The following is a 26,881-nucleotide window of genomic DNA, read 5'->3' on the forward strand; positions in this document are numbered from 1 at the left end:
CGCGGCCCGTGCCCTCCCTTCGGGCCGACCCCGAGGGAACGCGGGCGGTGACCCCTCGAGCCCCCCTTGCCAGCCCCCCCATCGGTTCCCCATTGTTCTCAGCCGATCGCTCTCCCGGGAAGGGGGAGGGGGTGCTGCGCTCTCCTCTTAAAGGGCCCTCTCCCCTTCTTGTCTCCCGGCAGGTCGCGAGCACGAGTGGGGTGGGGCGTGCCCACGGGCCCCCGCCCCCCTCGTCCCCCCCGCCCAGCTCCGGAGCCGCAGCCGGGCCGGCGGGCCAGGGGTCCGCGGCGCACCCTCTCCGGTGCGTTCTTCAGCCAGCCAGGCCTACCAGGACGCCGTGTGAAGCAGGAACAGGGGGGACAGGGACGCCCCCTTCAGCAGGAGCCGTCGGAGGGGCGGACCCGAGACCAGGCGAGCAGCCCCGCAGGAGCCAGGCTCAGGGTCTGGGACGCAGTCGGGAGCGCAGAGGGCCGGCTGGGCGCCGCAGAGCCAGCAGGCTGGCCCGGGCCTCCTGGGTGACAGGCCCTGCGTGGCTGGCTGGGAAGAAGTGACTGGAGACCTGCAGGAAAGAGACTGGACCTAGAGGAGGGGCGGCTGCCTCGCTGTCCTTGCTGAGCCCCGGGGACCAAGGAATTTAGAGCAGCGTTTCCCCATCCTGAAAAAGACGATTGCTGTCCAGAGCAGCACCCTTTATCTGAGACAGCGCTGGGGGCGGGGGTCCTTGGGGCCTGGAACCCCACCCCACGCTCCTTTAACTGGGGCCTCTGGGCCTCACAGAGGACCCCGGGTTCGCAAGGAGGCCTTCGGGGTCCTGGCCCCTGCGGCTGCAGCAGTGGCCATGTCAAGGCCAGGCCAGGGTGTGATGATGCCCGTGAACGGGCTGGGCTTCCCACCGCAGAATGTGGCCCGGGTGGTGGTGTGGGAGTGGCTAAATGAGCACAGCCGCTGGCGGCCTTACACGGCCACCGTGTGCCACCACATCGAGAACGTGCTCAAGGAGGACGCCCGTGGTTCTGTGGTCCTGGGGCAGGTGGACACCCAGCTGGTGCCCTACATCATCGACCTGCAGTCCATGCACCAGTTTCGCCAGGACACAGGTGAGCAACCCCACCCCACCCTGCCCCACCCACCCGGCCGGCCAGGCCGAGACCGACAGTGTCACCATCACTGTTGCGAAACACCGCCTGCCTTTCGTGGTGGTGGGATGCTAAAATCCCCGCGGCATCCCCGAGGAGGGAGCCTGGGAGACTGCTCTGCTGACCCAGCCTTGCTCACCTCCCCCCAAAAAGGGATAGCCTCGCCTAGTCCAGCTCAAGACTTGGGTTCCAGTCCAGCCTCTTCTATGCGTGGTAGGGCCTTGGCTGAGCTCCAGCTCCTCTCTTAGCCTTGGTTTCCTCGCCTGTAAAATTGGTGGGTCAGTGTCTCCCACAGCTGTGTGAGGATCGAGTAAAATCGCGCTCACTGAGCCCAGAACCTAGAAAACCTTAGCACTCCGGGAAAGGGCTTTCCATGCACTTCCTCATTGGATTCTCTCCCAACAATCACAGATCCTACTACGATTGAATTATTATTATTATTATTATTACTATTAGTCCCATTTTACAGATGAAGAAACTGAGTCTCACAGAAACCAAGTGATTTAAAAATTTAGAGCGGGGATTTAAGCCCAGGCAATTGAGTTCCAGAGCCAACACTCTTGGCTGGTTTCCTGTACTGGCTGCAGGTGTTGGTGGTGTTGGGATGGGTGTGAGGGCGGTTGGTAATGATGGAGGGAGGGGGTGAGGTGGGCGTGATGGAGACAGCGTCGGTGGCGATGTCAATGATAGTATTGCTGTGGACTTGGTGGTTGTCTTGGGGGGGGGGGTAGCGTGATGGGGCAATAATGATGGAGAGAATGAGGTTGGTGGCCGTCTTGGTGGTCGTGTGATAGGTAATGATAGTGACAAAAATGGTGAGGTCCACGCTCAGCATTCATGTTCTGGAAGCACGCCATCCCTGTGGAGGTCTCTGGGAGTCGTCGCTCGCTGGTCTCCGACAAGCTTGGTGGGCAGTGGGGGGTGGTGAGTGCCTGCCTCAAGGAAGCTGCCAGAGAACCCTTGGCACCTTTGACCCCAGGGACCGGCTGAGGGAGGTTTGGGGGAGTTCCTGCGAATCCCTGCGCGACAGAACCCCACGTAACAGCCGTGGAGATAGTAGGACACTTCCCTGCCCTCCAGAGCTGTTCAAGACGGTAGCCGCTAACTACATGTGGCTATTTAAATGTATGCTAATTAAAATTAAACTTTAAAATTCAGTTCCTCAGTCCCACCAGCCGCATTTCAAGTGCTCCGTGGCCACGTGTGTCTCAGAACTACCATATTGGACAGACAGCATAGGTCCAGAGCACCGTCATTGTCACAGAAAGTTCTAGTGGGTAGCTACGCACTAGAACATCGCTTGGTGCTAACCGAGTGTGGGGACGCAGATGAATTCATAATACGTGGTTTCGGCACATCTGTGATTCCACAGTTCCAAGCATCGAGTGTGGTCACTGGTGGTGCCAGGCATTCATTCATGCTGTCGTACAATCACTTATTGATCTCGCTGGGCGTCAGACCCTGTGCTAAGCACTAGAAAAACGCATGGCGCAAGACAGACCGGGTCCCGGGCAGAGGTTCACTGGAGGACCCACACTGGAGGTCCCAGGGAGCGAGCAGTCACGTAAAGCACAGATGAGTGGTTGCAGGTCTGAGAGCATGAGATGAACCCCGTGTACGGGGGGTGACAGAAGATTAACCTCAGGAAGTGATGTTTGAACGGAAATATGAAGAATGAGTGAGTGGGGCAGTGTTCCAGGCAGAGGGAGCCGTGCGTGCAAAGGCCCTGTGGCAGGAAGGAGCTGAGTACATTCAAGTCCGCTGTGTTACGAGTGCAGTGAGTGAGGGAGAAGTGGTGCAAGCCGAGGTTGGAGCAGAGCCTGGACGGCCGTGAAAAGGGCTTTGAATTTTCTCCTGACGGTAGAGAAAATCACCATTAACTCTCACGCCCATTCTTCCAGAGAGGCGCCGAGCCCCAGATGGAGAAGTGAGAAATGCTAGGCGTTCCCTGCCCTATTCATCCGGTTTATCCTCTAACCTTCTCTGCTGGAGGGCAGGGGTCTGACATCAGGAGGAAGTGGGTTTTCTCCTTGGCTTGGTGTTTGGCTTTCTGCAGGTTCAGAGCCAGCTCCGGGTGTGGAAATTTTCCAGGGCCTGGCTGGGGGTGGGGACGGGCACTTGGAGGCAGGGATAACCCCACCCAAGGCTGCCACTTTGGCCCCCTGGTCCTTGGCCCGCTGTTTTGGGCCCCTTTCCTTTCCTAATCCCAGCACCCCCACTTGGGCCCCTAGCTCCCCAAACTCCCTCCATTCCCCCTTTCAGCAGGCCCCTTAGTCTCAGTGGCAGCCCGTTTATGGTTCAGCTTTGCTGAATCCCCCAGAAGTGCAGCTTCAGCTACTTCCCTACGCCTCCTCCCCAGGGCTGTTCACCCACACCTACCCCCTGTTTGCCGGAAAAGGGAAAAAACCACTCGTCCCTCAGCAGGCTCCTGGGAGCCTGCCAAGACCCCCCAGTAAGGGAGGAAGGCCTGGAAACCTGTGGGGTGGAGGGGGGCACCTTGGTTGTGGAAAGCTGCTGGAGGGAGGGGCAAAATGCCTCCCCACCAGACACATTATTCTGTGTTCCCCACTTCTCCCAGAAGTAAAACAAGTCAAGAAAGGACATCTTGTCCTCACTGTTGATGGCCCAGGAAAGAGCCCCAAGCAGGTGTCCTCAGCTCTCTAGGCCTCAGTTTCCATCTTGGAAAAGATTATGATTCTCCCTCGCATGCACTTTCTCCCCCCCCCCCCCCGCCTCTCTCTCTTCCCCACCCCACTCCCACGATCACACACGCGCAAAACAGTATAAAGCTATAAAACCAAAAGCTCACGTACATGTACTGAAATGAACACAGCTTCTATCTAGATTTTCTAATTGTAAAATTCTTGATAAGCTCCCTGAAGCCGAACTTAATTTTGGGGGGAGGGAAGGGGCAGTGTGCCTCAGCTTTGCCAGTGCCCTAACACTGGAGCCGATGGGCTTTCTGACAAGGTCAGACAGTAAATATCTTAGCCTTTGCGGGCCATACTGTCTCTGTTGTAGGCGCCACCCTCTCCCTTGGCGAGAGAAAAGCAGTCACAGACAGTCAGCAAATGAACAACTGTGGCCGCGTTCTAATGAAACTCGTTATGGACCCTAACGCTGGAATTTGTATAATGTTCACAAGTCATGAAATATTCTTTCGTCCCCCCCCCCCCCCAACTGTTGAAAAGTGTAAAAACCACTCTTAGCTCGCGGGCTGTGCAAATGCAGGCCGTGGGCGGATTTGGCCCACGGGCTACCGTTCACCAACCCCACCGACCCCTGCCCTGTTGTGCTCTCAACCTGCCCATGGGGTAACACAGCCCTGCCACACCCGTCAGAGCCTCTACTGAAGTACACGCCTCGCGGTGTGGGCCAAGGTGCGTACGCGTGTGCACACCCACCCACACGGCACCAACCCGCTTGTATACCACCGACGCCCAAACGCCCTGTCTCTGTGCCTGTCGCGCAGCCGGCGGAAGGAAGCCCAGGTGTGAGGCTTGGACCACAGGAGAGAGGCCAGGCCCGGTCCCGTGGGGGCTGCTGTTTGTTCAGCCGGTGCCCCCTCACCTCTTTCCTGCCGGGCTGTTTTCATCACTCCCCGCGGGAGGTGAGGTTCCCTTTGAAGCCCTGCAGGTCCAAGCCCACGTGGGGGGGGGGATGCTGTGACCCTGGGCCACGTGATGTTCGAGCAGTCACCGTGGCGTCCCAGGCACAAGGCTGGAAGGGAGAGCCAGAGTCAGGCAAAGCACAAGGCGGGCGCCCTCTTCATAGGTGTGTGCTCCTCAGTATGTTGACCTTCTTGCTGTATCGCGTGCTGTGTCCCCCAGCTTTCCTCATCTTCCTCTGTGTTGAGCTGCCCCCTGCCACAGGCAAACCAGGCGTTCACAAATGCGAAGCCAAGGTCAGTGGGCTCGCCCGGGGGGTTGCAGCATCCGGTGGCAGAGCTGGACCCGGGAGCCATCCGGGGTCGGCTCCCGCCGGCAGCCGGGAGATAATTCGGGAACCGCTTGCTGCCCCCCTGGCAAGGCCACAGCTTCCCTGAAGGTTCGTTGGCCCCCATCCTGCTGTCGGGGTGACAGCTCACCCAGACCCCAGAGTTTCCACCCAGTCCCCACAGCTGGACAGAGATATGACTTAGCCACTTCCCAGATAACTTCCAGATTCCTCCCTGGACCTCCATGGCTGGGGATAGAGGGACGGGCCAGCTTTCTGGCTGATTGGTACCAAGCCCACATCATTCCTTCTCTGGGTAGCTTGGGCTCCACTCAGCCCTGCTCACTGCCCTCATGTGGATGTCCTATCTGAGGACAGGCTTAGGCTGTGGGAAACCAGTGGGTCCGCCCAGAGAGGGAAGCAGCCATCACCAGGGCAAGCACCGCCAGAAATCAGACTCTTAGGCAGGCTATTGTCAATGGAGAGACTGAGGCCCAGAGAAGGCGGGTCGGAGGTCACACAGCCAGCCAGCCCCAGCGTGGAACCCAGGCCTCTCGGACGGGTCTCAGGGATGGAGAACAAGGTGACCTTCGGTGCCGGGATGACAGAGTCCCCTCCCCCTTCTCCCTCCAGAGCTCTGCTGGGGCTTGTTGTCTGGGAACGGCCTATGTAACCCCAGAGGCCTCCAGCACCAGCTCCCTAGTCACAGGACCCCTGGGGACCCTCTCCCAGCCAATATGGGGGGGGGGGGGCTCCTATGGCTGGGCCTGACAGCAGAGGCCAGAAGGATGATGTATGTTTGGGCGGGGGGGGGGGGGTCCATCCCATGGCAGCAGCAGGTCCAACTAATCTGTTCATGGGTGTCTGTCATTACCACCTGTCACACTGCCCACATTCACACCGCTACGGACCCACCCCCTGGCCCCTGGCTGCTTTTCTGGCTTCAGGAGCTGCTGATTCTTTTTTTTTTTCTTTTTATTTCTTTATTTCGAGAGAGAGCATGCACACACGTGCACGTGAGTGAGCAGGAGAGGGGCAGAGAGAGAGAGAGACAGGACCCTTGCCAGAGTGGTTTCAGAGCTTTGCAAAGGCGGAGGCAGACACATAGCATGGGAATAGCGGTCGAACCCTCTGACTCGGATATATAGAGCTGAACTGCAGGCTGGCCCCTTGCTAGCTTGGTGACCCTGGGCAAACCTCTTAACCTCTGGGAGCCTCAGTTCCCTCCTCTGTAAGGGGGGGAGTAACAATAGTGCCTACCTGAGAGGGCTGGCGTGAGGATTAAATGAGATAATATAGGTAAGAGCAGGAAGAATATTACTTTGGACGCAGTTATCACTCAAGTAGGACAGAGGGTTACATGCTTCATAGGAGAGGTGCGGGTTGCCTTGGGCCAGTGACGCGGGCAGCGTGTGCCTGGGGGCTCTGAGAGCGAGGACTTCCTCGAGGAGGAGCCCTGCAAGAGTCTGTATTGTTTGAGGAGCACTTCCAGGTGGAGGAAGCTGCATCAGGAAGGTCCCGGAGGAAGCCTCAGGCCTGGGGGGAGGAGGGAGGCTGTGCTGGAAGAGGGGAGGGGTAAAGGAGGCCTCTTGGGTCCCACTGGGCATCGCCAGGCTGCCAGCTGCTGCCCTTTAGCGGGCGGGCCCCAGGGGACCCAGAGCCATGCTGAAGGACCAGCCTCGTTAATCATGGGCCCTTGGAGGCCAGGGCTGAAGCATGCTGGGGCTGGGGCGGGGAGGGTGGCTGATGCAAGCATATCCTTACAGTCCATCGGGCTCCCTCCACCCAGCCAGGGGGCGTCACCCCATTTTACACACAGCAAAGCTGAGGCTCAGAGGGTGGGGAGCCTCCTGCCAGAGCTCGGAAGACACGGAGGGACATTCAGATCCAGGCCTGCGGCACCCACCCCATGCGAGGCCGGGCGGCCCTAGCACCTTGGACAGCGCCAGCAGCGCCTTGCCCAGGCCTGTGGGGGGTTGTCCCCGGGATCCTGAGTCGGAACCCGCTCACAGCCAGCCCCCTTCTCTCTCTTCTCCTGTCCCCTGCGCCTCCTTCACCCCTCTCCATCCTTCCCTGCTTTCTCCCAACCCCCCAGCCTCCTCTTTCCAAGGGAGCTGTGGAGTCTAACCCAGAGGTGAGGGAGGTGATGAGCGCTGTGGCGGGGGAGGGGATGAGACGATTGGCGCTATTCTATTACCAGTAAGGTGGGGCGGGGCTTTGATGAAGCCCTCCGGGAGGGTAACGGTGGCCGTCCTGGGTCCTGGGGAGGGGAGGGGGTGGGGTGACAGGGGCTCCGTCGGCCGTGATGGAGGGTGGGAAGAAGCTGATAAGCAGTGAGGGGGGAGGCATGGGAGTTCTAGTGGGGAGGTGATAGAACACGCGATTGGAAGGTAATAAGGAAGGGTCAGGGTGGGGAGGTGATGGGGTAGGACTGGTCACAGCAGCGGTGCCCACTCAGGCCGTGGATGGTGGGGTCCCTAGTTCCCCTCCCCAGGGTGGAGTTCTCAGGGTGTGGAGCGTGCCCGGGGCCCTCCCAGCCTCCCCTCCCCCAACGTCTGTGTCTCCCAGGGCCTCCCCTCCCACTACTCCCGCATCACACCCCAGGTAGCCCCTCCCAGGACAGCCTCCAGCCCCACGCGGCCTCCTGATTGACACAGATACCCCCACCAGCCCCTGGCTGCCCCTGGCTGATGCCGGCTGAGGACGTGGGGCCCCAAACCTGGAACTGGCTGCCTCAGGGAGCCTTGCGGGTGAGGCCCGGGCTCCAGGTTCCCTTCCCAGCAGCTCTCTGATATTGGGAGTGGGGGTGGGGTGCAGGCTTGTGACTTTGGGTAAGCTGCACTTTCTCCCTGAGCCTCCCTTTCTCCTCTGGAATGTGGGGCCCGACACCAGTACCTATCACATGGGATTGCGGTCAGTATTAATTCCTTCATTCATGCAGTAGGAATGTCATGAGCACCTACTATGTGCCAGGCACTGTCCTAGGCCCTAAAGATGCAGCAGTAAACAGGACAGACAAACCCTCTTCCTCAAGGCCCTTCTCTGTCTGGTGTGACGCAGGAGGCCAGGCACCACGGAGGTCCCAGGATGTGGGGCTGTTCCTGACCTTGGGGCCCCAGGAGCTACCAGGCTGGGGGCTCAGTCTCCTCTGGATCCTTTGTGGCTGTGTCCTTGCTCTGCTCCCCTGGCCAAGCTCCTCTCCCTCTCTGGGCTCTGGAGTGGCTCCAGGCTGCCACCTCCACCTGCCCAGGCAGTAATAGCAGGCCGATGACGGGGTATGGGAGGGAGTCTGGCACCCGGCCCCGGAGCTGAATGCCCTGAAATGCAGAACAAAGGACAAGGCAATCAAAGGAGGCAGCGCTGGCGGCCAGGACAGTCCTGCCAGCAGCTGCAGCACGGCCACCTCTTCTCCCGGTGACAGGCCTTTGTCCCCTCTCCCTCCAGCTGTAAGCAGAACTCGCCAGAGGAAGCATACAGCTTACCTGGAACCACACCATTATGGGGCCCTCCTAGGCACCTCTGTTCTAGGGAACGAAGGTTCATTCATGCCAACGCGTGAGTCACCCGGTCCCGTGGAAGTAAGAGAAGGGTCTGGGCTCTGATTTCTAGGTGATATGGGCCAAGTCCCTGTCTCTCTCTGGGACCCAGTTCCCCCTTCTTGACAGTGGCTGAAAATTCATATGCTTACAGAGTCCAGGCAGCTAGTAAAATGTGTGCAGTGGCTGGGAAGGCAAAGGTTTCCAACCGCTGTTCTCTAGTGCTTGGTACACAGTAGGTGTTCAATAAATACTACAAAGCATGAATGCGGTGACCGTGACTTGGTTTCTGCTAACGGTTGCCAAGGAGGCCAGTCCCTCTGGCCACATCTTTGGATATTTTGGGATGCTTGAAACCCAGACTTGAGTGAGTCTACCCCAGTTTTCAAAGGTGGGTCATTTTTGTCTTTCTTTTTTTCTTTTTTTTTTTTTCAATGTAAATAGCATGCCGACCACAACAAACACATCCACCACTAACTTGCAATCTTCAGGCTAGTCGTTTCTAGCATTCAGTTAGGTTCACTCGTGTGTATTTATTCGGTCCTTCCTTCCTTCCCTCAGCTAGCGTTTTCCAAGGGCCTATGCGTGTGTTCCCGGCTATCAGGGGATGCTAAGGTGGCTGAAAGCCAGCCCAGCTTCTGAGAGGCGCCCAGGCTGGAGGGAACGCAGTCTCAAAATCTCAGCGAGCTACGTGCTTTAATGGGGGCACTGCAGTTGCAAGGTGCCGTGGGAGCCCCAAGAAGGGTGTGATTCTCCCTCAGTATGGCAGGGAAGATCCCAGGAGGACAGTGCTTGCGCTGAACCGGCAGGGAGGAAAATGGGCTGGGGGAATCGAAGGACATTCCAGACAGAGGAAATGGCACGTGCAAATACTCGGAGGCACAGCCACGCACAACGTGCTCAGAAAAGAACTAGAAGTTGGGTGTGGCGAGAGCGTGAGACGGCACAGACAGCTTGTGATGGGTCAGAGATGAGCTGAAGAGCTTAGACTGATTCCTAAGGGCACTAGGGAGCTATTGATGGGTACTGAGCGGAAGAGTGATGCGGTCAGACTTGAGTTTGGCTCTGGCTGCCACGTGAGAATGCGTTGCAGGGTGCAGGGGGCGGAAGCTGGGACACGGGGCAGAGGTTACTGCCGTAGTAACCTCTACGAGGTTAGGAAGGAGAGCCTCAGAGCAGTCCGGTCAGTCCCCCGGGGCCACACAGCGGTCTGGGAGATGCGGACTGCTCCTTCCCGTTCCCTGTCCCCTCGTTTCCCCGCATGCAGCTCTTACTGCTGTATCAGGGGGTCTGAACCCCAGTGTGCTAGAAGCCGGGTGACCGAGAGGCCCCGCACGCGGCCCATAACGTGGGCACATCCAGCTGCCGGCAGCCTCTGGGACAAGGGCCTTTCGAAATCGATTCGCAGGCAGTAGCCTGAGTGCCACGCGGCCCCTCGGCCTTCCTCACCCCTCCCCTCTCCTCTCCATTGCCCTGGCCTGGCTGCCGGCCCACCCTGGGGAGCCTGGGCCAGCTTCAAACGTGCCGAAACCGCTAATGGGCCACGGCTGAGCCTGACGAGTCCCCTGGGAGAGTTTGAAGGGAAACAGAACACGGCGGGATTATCGATCACAGCGTGGGAGGGGAGGGGCGGGGCGCCCTGGGGCCCCTGCCTGCCGGGGGTTCAAATCCCAGCCAGGCCTCTGCCCCAGCCACGCCTCCTCGTCTTCCCAGGGAGCCTGAGTCTCCCCATCTTCCAAGGGGGGGCTGATGGGAGTGCTCGAAAGCCCTAGGGCTGCCGTGGAGACGGGTGGTGCACAGACAGAAACCGCCAGCACAGGAGCTGGATAAATCGGGCCGCCTGTAGCTGCCTGCTCTTGCTGCTCCCTGTCAGAGGGAGTTGGCCAGCCGTGCGGACAGTCGGGGAGGGCCAAGGGAGAGGACCTCTATCCTGGAAGGTCAAACGGCAGGCTGGAGCCTCCGCCGCGTGCCGTGCCCAGCCTCCGTGCGTCAGTCTCCTCCTCTGGAAAATGGGCTGGTGGGAGCAGGGCAGTAAAGGCGGCAGCGGCGGGAGTCAGGGTGTGGGTCTGGCTAGACCACTCGCTTGCATGGAATATCGGGCATGTTCCTAAGCCACTGGGTGCCTCTGCTTCCTCACCCCTAACGTGGGGTAATAAAATCCCTACCCCATGGGGCCGTCATGAGGATTACCCAAGTTGACGTGAACCTGGGCCATGCGAGTGTGTTCTCTGACTGGGTCCTAGGGGTGTTAGGATTACTTCTGGGTTGGTGGAGGGGTCAGTAAAGTCCCTCACTGGGGCCTGGCAGCCAGTGGGTGCTCAACTCAGGCTCAACCCGCTGCCCAACCCCTGATCTCAGGCCTCAGCCTGGGGCAGGACTCCCTCCGCCGGACAGGAAGTCCCATGGCTACCTCCCTCTCCCACCGAGCCCTCCTTCCCGTGGGGGTCTGGGTGCCCCCACCCTGAGATCACTTCCCTCCGGGAAGCCACCTCCACCACCACCCCCCGGCCCCTGGGGCTGGCCCAGTCAAGGGAGGAACCCTCTGGAGTCTGAGGGGCAGGCAGGAGGGCATGGGGCCCTCCCTTCTCTCCAGAGTCAGCTGCCTCTTAATGCCAAACGCTGGGTGCTGAGATGCCCACACGGCCCACCCCCAAGAAGGGGGTCAGATCAGTACCATGTTCTCGGGGCAGAAACCTCGCACAGCTAAACACAGTGAGTGAAGCTGAGGTAAGGTAGTGAGTTCCCCATCGCGGGAGGTATCCTAGGCCGGGGCTACCACTTAGCTGAGTTGAACCCCTGAGAACCGGTGCAACCTGGCCATTCTATTACTTCACGAATGGAACATCAGTTCCTCCCTCCGGAGGTTTCAGTGCTCTGGGCCTCCGTTGCCTCATCTGTAAAACAGGAATAATTCTGGTCCCTCCCTGGAAGGAGGGATAAAATGAGTTAGTGAAGGAAAGTGCTGGGCACGGCATCCGGCATACAGTGGGTGCTCAATAAATGCTAGCTCTGTCGTTCTGGCTGTAGCTACCGTCTGCCCCCATCCTCTCCGCTCCCTGCTCTCCCCTGTCTCTTGTCTCCCCTGACTCTCCCTGACTGTCTCAGTGTCTAGGTTTGGCGTTTTGTTTCTTTACGCCTCTCACCCTCGGCCTCCCTCTCTGCCCCCACCCCCCACCCCCGGCCTCTCGTCGCACCCGCCTCAGCATTTCCCGTTTCCATCTTGGTCTCCCTACGGCAGTCTCTCTGGGCATGTGTCTCTCTCTCTCTCTCTGTCTCTCTGTGTCTCTCTCCCCCTTGTCTCTCGCTCTGCTCTGTGTTTCCATCTCTTTCGTGGCCTCTGTCCCAGGCATGAGCTGCTTATGGGCCGCAGTGGCCGTGGCCGCCCCCACGCCCGGCCTCAGTGCATGGCCAAGGCCCCTTTCCCCTCAGTTCAGCTGGAACAAGACAGCAATTTTTCAACCAGACATTCTTTTTTTAATTTCTTTTTTTTAATGTTTATTCTTTTTTTTTTTTTTTTTTTTTTTGAGAGAGAGAGACAGAGCGTGAGCAGGGGAGGGGCAGAGAGAGAGAGAGACACAGAATCCGAAGCAGGCTCCAGGCTCTGAGCCGTCAGCCCAGAGCCCGAAGCCGGGCTCAAACCCACGGATGCGAGATCATGACCTGAGCTGAAATCGGACGCTCAACCGACTGAGCCCCCCAGGCGCCCCTCAATCGAACATTCTTAAGAAACAAAGCGGAGTTTGGGGGACAGGTAACCAAAGCAGACACACAGAAACAGGCCTAGAAATGGTCCAAGCTTGACACAGTTTCCTAAACTGCCACGGGGGCACAGACCCTCGTGGCCAACACAGCTGGGTGCCCTGGAGACCCAAGAGGGGAGCGGTCTGCTCGAGAAGGCCCAGCTATGCCTCCAGGCCCCCGGTTTCCCAGGCTGAAGAACCTCGGGCCCCATCTTAGACCCATGGTTCTGGCCAAAAATCTAGGCCAAAGCCGCTGGGCAGGAGAAGCGCTCCGGCTCCCTTGGAAATCTAAAGATCGCGGCCCAGACGGGTCACTGGGGAACCAGCCGGCCCCCCTCGGCCTGGTCCACGGCCAGCCGGAGCCCGAGGTGGACGGATGGGCGGGCGGGCTGCAGCGGGTGCCGCAGGGTGCAGGGCCCGGCAGGGAGGACAGCAGCTGCCCTAATTACTCCCGCTCTCCAGGTTCCAATCTCGTTTGAAAAGGACTCCAGGGACGCAGCCTTTAATAACTACCAGTAAACAGGCAGGAAAATCGATACCTGGTAAATAGAGCCCTGGAGAGAGGGACGCCTGGGCTGGCTGGTCCTGACCTGCTGGGAGGGGCCGTCGGAGTCCTTTGTTGCAGAGCTGGCCAACACTGGCCTCTGGAACCCTGTCCCCCCCCCCCCTTCCCCGGGGACCCCGGGTGCGCTTTGGCTCCTGAAGCCTCCGCTCCCCCTCCATTAAAAGCAGCCTCTCTCCTCCTCTTTCCCTGACTCGTGCCAAGTAGGTTGCCTGTTTCTGTTGCAGACGCCTCCTTTGCACCAGGCTTTGTGCCTGGCGCTGGGAACGCAGGCGTGGGTCCGACCTGGTTCTTGTCCTCCTGAGGGTCATCAACCGGCGAGGGAGATTAAGCACAAAAACGAATTAATGACAGCGCAAGGACAGGTGTGCAATATACAGCTGCATGTGCCAGTCGCAGCGGCAGGAACACAAAAGCGCTTCCGGGAGGAGGTAGACGCATGGAGGGTTTTGTTGGATGAATAGGAGTTCACCGAGGGAACAAGGGCCGGGAGAGGGGGGATGGGGGTAATGTGTGATGTAATAATAACAGCCGTCTCGGTTAACATTCACCGAGCACTTACTGCGGCCGAGCATCCTGCTGAGCCCCTAGGACAGGCATTGTCTTGTTCTGTCCTACGGTGATTCTTTGGCGTATGTATTAATACGCCCATTTCACAGATGAGGACACTGAGGCTATGTGTGGAGCCAGGATCTGCAATGGCCTGTGAGACTTCTGAGTTGTTTCTCTCAACCACTTAATTCTACACCTCCCACCTCTGCCCCTGCCCTGCCCCGCCCAAGTCACGGATGCACAGGGGTGGTTAAATAAAGCAAGTTCCCATCCTTTCCTTTACCATCCCAGGGGTATGGTGCCTCAACCCTCCCAGGAGGCTAACGGTGGTGCCTCAGGCCCATCAGACCCGAAGATCATCTGTCGTGAGCCCTCACTCAGGAGCAGAGCAGGAGCAGGATCCAGAAAGGTTTCCTACAACCCCTCTCAGGCCTGTCCTAGAGGAACACCATTGTCCGGGAAAAAAATCAATATGCACGCACTCGATTACGATGATAAATCAGACATCAGAGTGAGGCAGCCCGAGAGGCCCCGGGGGGGAGGTTTGCCTATGATTGGCTTGACCAATATAGGCGTCCAGGGACATCACCCTCACGTCAGTGGCTACAACTCTGTGCCTCGATTTCCCCAGCTCTCAGGGTCTGACCGGGCAGGGGTAGTCAGTCCATAGCCCTTGGGTTCTGATAGAGGATCCCTCGGACAGCTCAGGAGAGAGAAGCCTGAACAAGGCAGGGGGACGTGGGGGTCCTCAGGAAGGTCCACGGGGGATCCCCACCCATCTGGTTGTAGATCCCTGGGCCAGGCACCTTGGAATTGCGCCCGTTAACAGTGGAAATGCCCTCCATGTTGTGAGGGCCTACTGCCTGCCAGGCTCAGTGCTTGCCAGGGATACAGCAGTGAGCAAAGCAGTCGACTAAGATCCCCGACCTCTTGGGCTGACAGCCTAGTGGGAAGAGACAAGGAAAAAAGAAAGTATGCAGATTAACCTATCATATCAGGCAGTGCCGAGTACTGGGAAGAAAAAGAAAGCAACAAGACGTGTTCGAAAGGTGGTCTGGGAAAGCCTTCCTGAAGAGGTGGCATCCGAGCAGAGACCTGGAAGGAAGGAAACTATGAGAACATCTGGGACCCACTGAGTCAGATTCCAGGTGGAGGGAACAGCAGACACAAAGGCCCGAGGCTGGATAGTGCTTGGGGCGCTGGAGGAATGACAAGGAGGCCAGGGTAGCTGGAGTGGAGTGAGAGAGAGGGAGGCGGTAGGTGATACGTCAGAGAGGAAGACGGGACGTTGTGGCCTCACGGGGCTTGGTAGGAGCTTTGTAGACAACGTGGGACTTTGCGGGTCATGGCGATGACTTTGGCTTTTACTCCAAGCGAGGGGGGAGCCCTGAGAGGATTTTGAGCAGGAGGGAGATGTAATCCGATTTGCATTGAACAAGATCCCGCTGGCTGCCACGTGGGGAACAGACTGCAGATGGCAAAGGGAGAAGCAGAGACCAGCCGTGAGTCTACTGCACCAGTCCAGGCAGGAGAGACCCAACGGTCTAGACCTGGTAGAATCAAAGCAGGGAGGAGAAGTGGTCGGGTGTGGGGTTTGTCTGAAGGCGGAGGAGGTGACTGGCGTTACTAACAGACTGGATGTGAGGTGTGAGATAAGTCAGGGATGAGTCCGCGTTTGGGGGCAGCCGGGAGCACAGGGCTGTCAGCAACTGCCAGGGGGAGCACTTCGTGGGGAGCAGATGCAGGGCGGGGAGGGATCAGAGCCCTGCTCTTAGCAGAGCTGAGTTTGAGATGCCTGTTGGACCGCCACAGGAAGGGGCCAAGGAATCAGCTGGGCTTTGCTGGTGCCCATTTTGGAGATGAGAAAGCCGAAGCCAGGGCTGTTGAGTCACCTGGCCACAGTCACAGAGCTGGCAAGCTGGGCAGCTGGGCCTTGAAATGAAGTCTGTCTGCCTCCCGGCCCTGGAGCCCAACCCAGACCCTGGGCTCTGTGGCTATTCTCCCCGAATCCTCCCTGCAGCTCTGTGTGAGGGGGCGGGTGGGTCATGGGTTAGCGGCACCTTCGTTTTTGAGATGGGCCCCCCCCCCCCCGGGACGTAGGGAGGCTGAAGGGACCTGCCCACAGTTGAGGAGCAGTCGAGCGCACAGCCTTCCCACAGGTGTGCCAAGTGAACCCAGCAAAACGATCCCTCCACTGTAGTCCCGAGGCGCAGAGCAGGCTAAAGCCTCTGAGAAGTCCTGCAGCCCGGACCTTGCCTTCTCTCTGTTTCGCGCAGGGTCCCGTGGAGCCTGGCTCTCGGGGATCGCCTAGAGCTTTGGGAGACACTCATCTGGCCGGGGTTATCACGCGGGCATGTGCATTCTGAATGAGCACTCAGCGCGGAGCCCTCGAAAGCGCAGTGGGCCAATGCGCGTTAAGGAAAGGCACAAATGAACAAACAGATGAGTGGAAAACAAAAGGATTGGTGGGCGAAGGGATGGACAGATGCAGGAATTAGCAAAAGGCGTGGAGGAATGCAAGGGGGAGTAACCAACCCCCACACGGATCGCTGTCTGGACCAGTGAATGCGCTCATGCATCCGGCAGATATCTGCCGAGTACCTACTGTGCGCAGGCGCCGAGGAAACAGCAGGGAGTAAAACCGAGTCCCTGCCTTGGTGACATTCTAGCGAGAGGAGACAGAAGACAAGATAAATAGGTAAAATATAACTTACGCCAGATGGAGAAAGCCAAGCGGGGATGGAGAGAGAGAAAAGGAAGGATGTGGAGGGGTGGCACATTTTTAAATAGGGTGGCGGTAAATGAGGGGATGACTGAATGCTTGCATTACATTACCGAGTGAGGAAAGAAAGAAAAAAAAGTATCAATGAGGAGCATCCGGGATGGCTGCAGGCTTGGGAGAAGGATCTAACGAAAGAAGGAGCGAGTGAACGAGCCCAGGAGGATAGGAGTGCAGGAACTAAGGCATGAATGAATGAAGGAGCCAATGGAAGAATGATGGAGGAGAGGAATTAGCGCTGGCATTCGAGCGCCGATGAGGGGGATGGGTGAAGGCAGTCTGGGATGGGTGAGCTCGCGGAGGCGGGGGGGGGGGGGGGGGGGGGGAGGGGGGGGGGCCGGCACGCCCCCCACTGGCCCGAACAGTCCCCACCCCACCCCCACCACGCCCTGGCCCTTCCCGTCCCCGGGGCAGCGGGGGTGCCTGCCCGTCCCGTCCCGTCGCGCCCGCCCGGCCCGGCCCCCCCGCTGTGCCGCCCCCGGGGTGGGGGTGCGGGTGGGGGTGGGGGGAGGGCCCCCCCGCTCTGACCGCCCCTCCCCCTTGTGAGCGCAGGCACCATGCGGCCGGTGCGGCGCAACTTCTACGACCCGTCGTCCGCGCCGGGCAAGGGCATCGTGTGGGAGTGGGAGAACGACGGCGGCGCGTGGACGGCCTACGACATGGACATCTGCATCACCATCCAGAACGCCTACGAGAAGCAGCACCCGTGGCTCGACCTCTCGTCGCTCGGCTTCTGCTACCTCATCTACTTCAACAGCATGTCGCAGATGAACCGCCAGACGCGCCGGCGCCGCCGCCTGCGCCGCCGCCTGGACCTGGCCTACCCGCTCACCGTGGGCTCCATCCCCAAGTCGCAGTCGTGGCCCGTGGGCGCCAGCTCGGGCCAGCCCTGCTCGTGCCAGCAGTGCCTGCTGGTCAACAGCACGCGCGCCGCCTCCAACGCCATCCTGGCCTCGCAGCGCCGCAAGGCGCCCCCCGCGGCCCCGCCGCCGCCGCCGCCGCCGCCGCCTCCCGGAGGGCCGCCCGGCGCGCTCGCCGTGCGCCCCAGCGCCACCTTCGCGGGCGCCGCGCTCTGGGCCGCGCCCGCCGCCGGCCCCGCCGAGCCCGCGCAGCCCCCCGGGGCGTCTCCGCGCAGCCCGAGCGCCCCCGGCGGCGGAGGAGGCGGCGGCGGCGCGCCCACCCCGGGGCAGAACAACCTCAACCGGCCCGGGCCCCAGCGCGCCACCGGCGTGAGCGCACGCGCCTCCATCCCGCCCGGGTAAGACGGGCCCCGGGCGCAGGGTGGCTGCCCTCCGGGGCTACGAGCGCACGGTCACAGTCCTTAGAACAGTCGTAAGCGATTTCTAGCGTCTAGTGAATAATTCGCTTGGTGCCAGGCAGTGATTAAAGCACCTTAGCGCGTTCCCGCTGGTGTACGTCCACGCGCAGGGGCGCTACGTACGAGGTAGGTACCGCCCTCAGCCCCGATTCGCAGCCGAGGGAACCGAAGCGCAGGGAGGACTGGTAACAACTCTGGTTGTAACCAGAATTTTCTTGCGAGGGGATGGAATGGAAGGGGATAGGATAGGATAGGATAACTCGTAACAGTTCACGAGCCCTGGGGCTGCAGCAGCAAGAGCGGTGTGCGTTCCTTGTGCCTCGCTTGCTAACCTGTCTGCCTCGCCTCGTCTGTTACCCCCAGACAACTCCACCAGGCCCGTGTTGCAGCTGGGGAGGCTGAGGCTGGGAGCGGTCTGCTCCCTCCTGACGGTCCCCCAGCTGGAGAACGGGGCGTGGAATTCAGAGCCGGAGGATTCCAGAGTCTGTGTCGTGTTGTCTTGGAGTTTTTAGAGGGCTTCAGCCCCTCCCCTAGACGAGGCCCCAGCAAGCATTAGCCACTGGCTCAGAATATCTTCCCCATAGGCCGCGCCTGAAATGGCACCGTTAACTTTGGGCGAGTGTGGTGTTTCGCAACTCGGGAGAGGCCCAGGTGACCCGGGGCGGTGGCGGCAGGGGGGGGTGGCGGATCCGGGAGAAGTCAGGGGCACCAGAGCCAGCCTCTCTGCTCTTGTTTCAGCCAGAGCAACCCTTTTTGGAATCTGCTGGCTTTCCCAGCAGGATTTCACTGAGGAAAGGAACCCCCATCATACCAAATATGGAAACCCTCCGGGGAAGGCAGCCCAGGCCCCCAGACCCAGCGGGTCAGCTCCCGGCCCCGGAGCCCCGTCTCCATCAGCCTGAGAGAGTGGGGATGAGAAGGAAGAGTAAAGACCAGACCAGAAGACCAGGTTGGGGTGTGGGTCGTGGTGCCCCAGACGTGCCAGCTCTGCTTAGACCCCTGTGGGGTGGCCCAGGCAAGACCAGCCAAGGTCGGATCTGGACACGACCTTTGAGGTCACCACATCCAGGCTTCCTTTTTCACCAAGGGAAACTGAGGCCTGGAGAAGGGAAGAGACCCTAAAGCTGTCTGCCTTGTCTGCCTTCTGTCCCTTTGAAAGTGACTGCTCACGTTCAGACCCCCTGTCAGCCACTTGAGTTGTGAGGTCTGGGGCGTGGCCTTCATGGAGATTCAGCCTCCCCATCTGGCAAATGCGAACGGAATCTCCACTGCGTGGGGACACCGTGTACCTGGACACAGCGCCTGCTCATCGCAGTGGTACGGCAATGGCAGTTAGGACCCTGGTCATCCAGGGAGAGGGTCGGTGCGGGGGCCAGAGGAGCCGAGAATGCCTCCTAATTCTTCAGGCAGACTGCAGCAGGGGCCGCCTGCCTCCCTGCCCCCTCCACTCGGGTCATGCCTCTGGGGGGAGGGCGTGAGCCATGGGGACAGGCAGAGGGGCACCCTGTGCGGCCCCAGCCTCAGGCAGGCCCGGTGCCAACAGGGAGGAGCCCCGAGGAGTTCAAGAAGTCCTCTTGGGGAGGCACTGCAGGAGGGACTCACCCACCAGGGGTCGTGGGACTGGAGCGTTCCTTGTGGCTCTGTTATGAGAAGGGAGGGGCAGGACCAGGAAGGTTCAGGGACCTCTGCAGCAAGAATTTGAGAACCTTCTCTTGGGGGCTGTATTGTCATAACCCAGTAGTGGGTTATGAAATCTAAAGGTTGCAACCAGAATTGTCTTGCGACGGGATGGAATGGAATGGGATAGGATAGGATAGGGTAGGATACAAAGAAAAGAAAAGAAAATAGTGGCACGTGTCCTACACAGTGACCATAAGAACTGGTCCGGGAACCCTGTGCAACTCTCCTACACGTGTTCAGCGGGTTTCCAGGTGAAGTGAACATCTTAGCCGCTGATGAAATTCGTACCATCCACGGTTCCAGAGCAGGCTGGGCATCACTCAGCTTTGATGGCCCGATATTAATTCTCCAAATATGTACCGAGGGTGTGTGTTCACAGAACTGAGCAAGACACATGGGGCCCAGACTGGTGGGGAGACAGGCATATGCAGCAAGCAAATAAATGAGTAAATGAACACAGTGGCTGGAGAGAGAGGGAAGTGCCAGGGAGATAGTGGGACAGGGCGGTAGGGTGGCGAGGGAACGGGGCGGGGGGGGGGTCAGGGAAGACCCCTCTGAGGAGGGAGCCAGATCCGAGGAAGGCTATTCCAGGTAGAGGGAACAGCATAGGCGATTTCAGCGGGGCTTGGAGAACACGGCACGTGCCGGGAAGGGCTGGAGGTGTGAGGGGCCGGTCAGAAGGAGCAGGACATCTCAGGCAGATGCAGGTGCAAAGGAGTGGAGGGGGGAATGAATCCAGCAGGTTCTGGAGACCATACGAGGATGGGGGTTTCCTGCTGGAACAGTAGGGGGTGAGATGTTTCCCAAGTGGGGGGGGGGAGGTTACAGAGCCAGGTTGTGGGGGCCTTAGGGGAGCCCGGGCTTGGTGCTGCCTAAGTGGGGAGGAATAGAGTGTGCTTGAGCTCAAGAGGGCTGTGGGGACAAGAAGAATTTCTCCCTGGGGGTGTTGTGCTGATCATTAAACATGTCCTCCGGTCTCCCCAGCCACGTGCCCCCCTCCTCCTCCCCCTGGAACGGTCATTACCCTCTCTGAGAACAGACATTGGCTGAGAAAGGGGGGGGGTGTGTGCGAACTGTCGAGGGGTTTCTCATCTGTCCCCAGCCACACAGACCCTGCCCAGCCAGACAAGCCTGTGTCAAGGCCCCCAGGCCTCCTCTCCGAGGAACCCCAGCTAAAAACACTCTGGCTCCGAGTGGAGTCTGCCTGGGAATGAGGGGGAACGAGGGGCGTGTGAACAGGGGAGCAGAGCCTGGCTCCCCCAGGCTGAGGCCTCCGTTGCCGGGGCAAGAGAGGCCCAGGCATAGCCTACGAGGGGAGAGATGGGGGTCTCTGAGGAGCCAGGCAGCCAGCACCCCCCCAGCCCCGCCCTGGTCCCCCACACCCCAGAGCCCTCACGGCCCTCTGCACGATATGTGTCCGGCTTCCTCTTTGTGAGGACACCAGTCCTTGGTTAGGGTCCACCCTAACATTGTTGAACCTCGTTCTTGTCCCCTCTCCAAGGACCCCGTCTCCAAAGTGTCTGAGGGCCTGGGGGGGGGCATCAACATAGATGTTCTAGGAGGACACGGTTCAACTGGTAACAGTGTTTCTGTGGCTCCCTGTGGCTCTGCGTCCATCTGTCTGTCGTTCCTTCTCTCTGCCTTTCTTGTTCCTCTCCGCTCTCTCCTCTGCACCTCCTTCTGTCCCTCAGGACTGAGACGAACCCAGAGTCTAGTCCTTTCCCGGTTGGGTGACCTTGGGGCATGGCTTCCCTCCCCTAGCCTCAGTTTTCCCATCTGACAAACGGAGCTAAAAACTGCCACCACTCATGCGTGCTGGCTGGCTCCGGAGGGCCCGTGGCATGCAAAGCTTTGAAGTCGCCCACCCCGTAGGATCATTTCACACCCGCATCTCGGCCCTGGGTGGGGAACAGGGCAAGAGGCCCAGAGAGGGGCACCGACTTGCCCAGTGGGGCCAGAGTGTCCCTCTGGCCTGGGTATTTTTCCACTGCCCCTGTGACGGGGCGGGGAGCCAGCTGGCAGCCTGGGCCTGGGGGACACGCGGGGGTGGGGACGATCCGCCCTGTCTCCTGAGAGGGCAGCGTCCAGCACTTTGGAACACAGCTGTGGGGCAGACTCAGAGTTTCCACCCCACGTGGTGGAGGGGAGAGGGGACAGCTGCAGGCCTGTTTCCATTTACTGGGCACTTGCTCTGTCCCAGGCCTCATTTCTCACCTTTGACACGCAGGCATTGCCTGTCTTCATGCCCACAGAAACCCAACCTGGCAAGTCCGATTTCACCCGTTCTTCGGGTGAGGAAACGAGGCTCCAAAAGGCTGACACTCGCTCCGGGTCCCCCAGTCAGGACTGTGATTCAAAATCCCCAGTTGGCCAGGGTATCGGGGTGCCTGACCCCTCCCCGTCTGTCCACCCCAGAATTCCTGCCAGGGCCCCAGAGACCCGGTCCTGATTCCACAGGGTGTCGGGGAACCCCGGGGTTCAGACGGGCCCAGCTAGGCACTCCTCTCTCTGTGGGACCCCAGGGGGACTCACTGTCCCCTCTGGTCCTCAAGTGTCTGCACCTGTGAAGCGGGGCCGGCAACCCAGGCCGCTGTCCAGCATGAGGCCGGGTGTCAAAGTGCCTGCGTTTTCAAGTTTTCAAGTCGTCACCGTCTACACCACCCGCCAGTGGTGGGGAGCCGTGCTGCTCCCTTCCATGCCTGTCAGACTTGTACATCACGTCAACCTGAGCTGTGCCACAGAGGTGCCGCCCGAGTGGCATTCTCCTCCCTCTGGTTCTCGGTAAGCCTGAGAACCTCTCCCTGTTTTCTGGCCACCAGTGGCTCCTTCTTTTGCCAATTACGTGTGTATTCCCTTTGCTTCCCCTCCTCTTGGGCTATTTGCTGCTTCCTTATTGACTTGCACACCCTCCTTCTGCATGAAGCCGATTAACCCTTTATCCGTCATGTTTTTACCTGTCACAGTTTGCTGTTTCTTTTTACCTTCCTTATACCCTACGTTCATCTGTTTTTTGGTTTTTTTTAATGAATTAACCCCCTATGTATTGAACAACTCCTATGTGCCAGGCATTGTTTGGGGCCCTGGGGAGGCAAGGGTGAATAAGGCAGATAATCCCGACCCTCCCGGAACCACAGTCTAGTGACTGGCAAACAATAAACTAAGTAAATAAATTCTAGAACATGGTCCAGGGAGAAGTAACTGCTGTAGAGGAAAAATAGCGGAAGACACATAAGCACGGGTGACAGGGATATAATTTTAAAGAAAGAGGTCAGAAGAGGCCTCACTGAGAATGTAACATTTGAGCAAAGACCAAAGGAGGTTAAAAAGCAAGCCACGCGGAGAACTGGGGGAAGAGCATTCCAGACAGAGAAGCAGCTTGTACAAAGGCCCTGAGGCAGGAGCAGGCCCCGTATGTTTGAGGAGGTCAGTGTGGCTAGAGACGCTGCAGAGGGCGAGTGGTGATAGAAGAGGTCAGAGATGAAAATGGGGCCAGTCCTATAGGGCCCTGAGGCCGGGGGGGGGGGGGGGGGGGGGGACTTTGGCTTTTATTCTGTGTGAAATGGAAGCCAGCAGGCTGTGACTTTGTTGTAACAGGTTTCCTCTGGGGTGACAGGAGACGGTCTGGGCGATATACGTGTATTTGGGTGTTTTCCTCCTGTTTTTTTTTTTTTTTTTACTTGCAGCAGTGACTTTACGTTTTCATTTTGCTTATTTATTTGTTTGTTAGTGTTTATTTCTTTTGAGAGAGAGACAGAATGTAAGCGGGGGAGGGGCAGAGAGCGAGGGAGACACAGAATCCGAAGCAGGGTCAGCCCGGAGCCCTGACGCAGGGCTCGAACTCAGGGACCGTGAGCTCATGACCTGAGCTGAAGTCCGATGCTTACTGAGCCATCCGGGCGCCCCTGTGTTTTCATTTTAAAGAATTCGTATTTCGTTCTCCGGCTCTTTCATAGGCATTACATTTCGGTGCTTCAAAACCACCAAAGGACTGAAAGATACAACATGAAAAGTCTCACCCTCACCGTGTCCCCGTGTCCCCGTTAGGCCTCTGGCCTGCCCACCCTCCCCCCTTTCCTGGCCTCGCTGGTGTGCAGTCTCCGCTCCCTCCCTCCCGGCGGGCGCCTCACCACAAGGTCAAACCCAACACCCCCAAGCCCCAGACCTGAAGCACTTCCTGCCCCGCTCCCTGGGAGGCCAAACCACATACTCCTGTCTGCAAGCGGCAGCCCCAGGCCGTGGGAACCGCCAGCCCTCCCCTCCCCGTCCCCCTCCCCCTGCCTGGGTTCCCCTGACAGAGCACTGCTCTGGGGGCCTGAGGGGACCCGGGGTTTGAAGGAGGGTGGTGCTGAGCCCCCAGGCCCCTGGATAAATCTGGCCCTAAATGGCGGCCACCCCTCATAAGGTCTCTCTAGGGGACTTCTGCACCGTTTTCTCCCCTAGGAGTGGACAGGGGCAGGGATGAGGGGTCCCATTTGACAGAGGGGAAACTGAGGCCCGTAGAAGCTCAGAGGCTTGTCCAGGCAGAAAGGGGAAGTGAGCAAGGCCTCCACACAGCAGCCGTTGATGGCCTGTGGGTTTTGCTGGGCCCATGGGGCCCCCGGAGCTCACTGTGATGTCCTCGATGTCTGAAGCCCTGCAGAGGGGGTGAGAGTGGGGACGTGGCTGGCCCCAGGACTGTGGGCATCAGGGGGTCGGGTGCAGGTGGAGTGGGCCACTGAATGGGGGCGGGCGAGGGGAGCAGGCCCAAGGAACGTGGGCGATCCCCGCGTGCTGCTCAACTTCCCTCTCCCGTGACATGGCACTCTCACTTCTGCCCCCTTGTCACCCACCTGGACCCGAATGACTGAGGCTGGAGCCTCCCAAGGGACTCCAGGACGAGTGCCAGGTGTCCTGAGGGCACCTGAGGCCAGTCATGGGACCTGGAAACCATCATCCAGAGAATGTGACGTGCCTGGGGCCTGCCCTGGCCATGGGGGCAGGGGGAGGACAGGAGCCAGATGTGGGCAGAGAGATGGAAACTCGGCAACGCTAAAGGGCGTGTCCATGTGGTTTCCTGCCTCCCGGGGGTCCTGAGCCCCTTTATTCCTGGGACAGGGAGGAGTGGCCAGAGCAAGCAGATGGGTCCACTTGTGCAGCTGATGGAGCCTCCCTGGGCCTGAGCCAGCTCCAGGGCCCCGGTCAAAAACTTCAACCCGCCTGTAGGGCACAGTGGGCTCAGAAAGCCCACTCAACTCCAGATGGCCCCCCAGACCAGCCCGGAGGGGTCGGCCCTGGCCGCTGACTCAGAAATTCCAGGAACTGGTGCCAGGTGCACCACTAACCAGCTGGGTGACCTTAGTGAAGTCACTTCCCCTCTCTTGGCCTCGGTCCCTCAAAACAGATGACAAACAGATTTCATCTCATGCACCATCTCCGCTTGAATGGTAACTAACGTCTTCCTGGAGCACTCCTGAGGAGGAGTCTGGAGTGGCGTTTTGGCTCAGTGGAAGGGAGTGCCGGGATTGATTGGTGATGCCTGCCGTGGGTGCGGAAGTGTAGCACTCACGTCATGAGTTTGCCGCCCCTGTGTCCACCTTGTGTCCGGGGGGACATTTGGTATTAGAACTGCTGTTTCTAAGGGCACCGGCCCTCCCCCCCCGCCCCACCGAAGGGGTCACAGAGCTAGTAGACCAATTTCTTCCTCTATTCAGTACTTCCTGAGAACCCATGTGCGCGGAGTTTCATCTGCCATCCCAGGGTCACAGGGCTGGTTCAGACACGTTTCTAGAAGCTCACAATCTGGCGGAGGAGGTAGGCGTGGAACCACACAACTAGAAAGCGAGATAGAAAATGTCTGTATCCTTAAAAAAAAAGAAAAAAAGGTAAGCATCATCCATGGTCTCTAGGGAATTAAAAGAAGGGGTAGATGGGAATCCACTTGAGGTAGATTAAAAAAAGCCTCCTGAAGAAAGACAGTGGCCTTTGGACCTGTCTTCAAAGGACAGATGTGAATTGGGAATAGACAGTATGGACAGGCAGGAGGAACAGTGTGGCAGAGGTACCCAGGCAGGAAAAGGGCAGGGAACAGTGTGAGGAACAGTGCGAGCAGCTAGGAAAATGTCACATTATCTCCTCCTGTCTTTGAACATCGCCTCCCAGCCAGTGCAGATATGAAGCATCTCTGCTTGTCCTTTCTTGGCAAGGAGGAAAGCCACGTCCTCCATCCCTTGTATCTCAGGCGAATTCTGGTTGCTTCTTTTTTCTTTTCTTTTCTTTTCTTTTCTTTTCTTTCTTTTCTTTTCTTTTTTCTTTCCTTCCCTTCCCTTCCCTTTTCTTTTTTTTTCTTTTTCCTCTTTTCTTCTTTTCTGTTCTCTTTTCTTTTTTCTTTCCTTCCCTTCCCTTTTCTTTTTTTTCTTTTTGCTCTTTTCTTTTCTTCTTTTCTTTTTTCTTCCCTTCCCTTCCCTTTTCTTTTTTTATTTTTCCTCTTTTCTTCTTTTCTTTTCTCTTTTCTTTTTTCTTTCCTTCCCTTCCCTTTTTTTTTTCTTTTTGCTCTTTTCTTCTTTTCTTTTCTTTTTTCTTTCCTTCCCTTCCCTTTCCTTTTCTTTTTTTTTCTTTTTCCTCTTTTCTTCTTTTCTTTTCTTTCCTTTTCTTTTCTTTTCTCTTTCCTTCCCTTCCCTTTCTTTTCTTTTTTTTTCTTTTTCCTCTTTTCTTCTTTTCTCTTTTCTTTTCTTTTTTCTTTTTTCTTTCCTTCCCTTTTTTTTCTTTTTCCTCTTTTCTTTTCTTCTTTTCTTCTCTTTTTTATTTCCTTCCCTTCCCTTCCCTTTTCTTTTCTTTTTTTTCTTTTTCCTCTTTTCTTCTTTTCTTTCCTTTTCTTTTCTTTTCTCTTCTTTTCTTTTCTTTCTCAGACAGAGCCTCCTGCTTAGGCCCCTAAGCCATGGAGAGAGAACTTAGGTTAGTGTGGCATGGCTAAGAGCACAGACCCTGGAGTCTGACAGCCTGGGCTGGAATCCTGGTCCCACCCCTGACAAGTTACTTCACCTCTCTGTGCCTCAGTTTCCCTCTCTCTAGACGGGACGTCACAGACGTTGGGGGAACGATTAGATGAGGAAGTGAAGTGTGACAATGATGCCAGGCACATAGTGAGTACCTGGAATTCTTGACCATGGAGAACACCCCCCCCCCCCCCGCCCGCCTGTCCGTGGCACATTCAGGAAGACGGTTCCGTGTAATGCCCGGGTTCCCCAGAACCGCGCCAGGGAACCTCTGCCCTCGGGCGGGACGTGGAGCATTTCTGGGACTCTGTCGGTTTGCTTGTGCTGTCGTGCAGGGTGCCCACTGACACGCTCACTCTAAAAGGAGCGCTGGCAGAGAGCCTCCAGGGGACTGGAGGCCACAGAGGGTGTCTCTCCGGGACGTGTGCTTCCAGGCTCACTTCACCCGTGGGCACAGAACACACAGGGAGGAGGTGCCTGAGTGCGTACACGTGAGTCGTCCGCGCAGGACGTTCCCACAAAATCCAGCCCGCCCTCCTCCCTTCGTGCAACAGGGCTCTATGGAGCATCTGCTATGTGCCGTATACTGGGGTTGAAGTCAGGTGGCCTAGGAAGGTCTCTCTCGTGAGGTGGCATTGCGGCAGGGACCTAGGTGAGCCATTCAGCATCGG

At 58.4% G+C, this 26,881-nt stretch overlaps 1 protein-coding gene across 2 annotated transcripts in view; it reads left to right on the top strand.

Annotated features, from left to right (window-relative positions):
• The window catches only part of DTX1 (deltex E3 ubiquitin ligase 1), a 34,706-nt gene that overhangs the window by 526 nt on the left and 7,299 nt on the right, over positions 1-26,881 (top strand). Inside the window, exons 2-3 of one of the 2 annotated variants that reach the window (XM_053902047.1) lie at positions 183-1,097; positions 16,794-17,499. In XM_053902047.1, coding sequence (XP_053758022.1) covers positions 839-1,097; positions 16,794-17,499 — 965 coding nt within the window. In that variant the 5' untranslated portion in view covers positions 183-838. Of the gene's footprint in view, positions 1-182; positions 1,098-15,950; positions 16,161-16,793; positions 17,500-26,881 lie in introns of those variants that run through there. The other variant, XM_053902048.1, reaches the window with a different exon arrangement.

Source organism: Panthera pardus, unplaced genomic scaffold (genome assembly GCF_024362965.1).
Source record: "Panthera pardus isolate Hobbes unplaced genomic scaffold, ASM2436296v1 HiC_scaffold_15, whole genome shotgun sequence".
NCBI classification, from domain to species: Eukaryota; Metazoa; Chordata; class Mammalia; order Carnivora; family Felidae; genus Panthera; species Panthera pardus.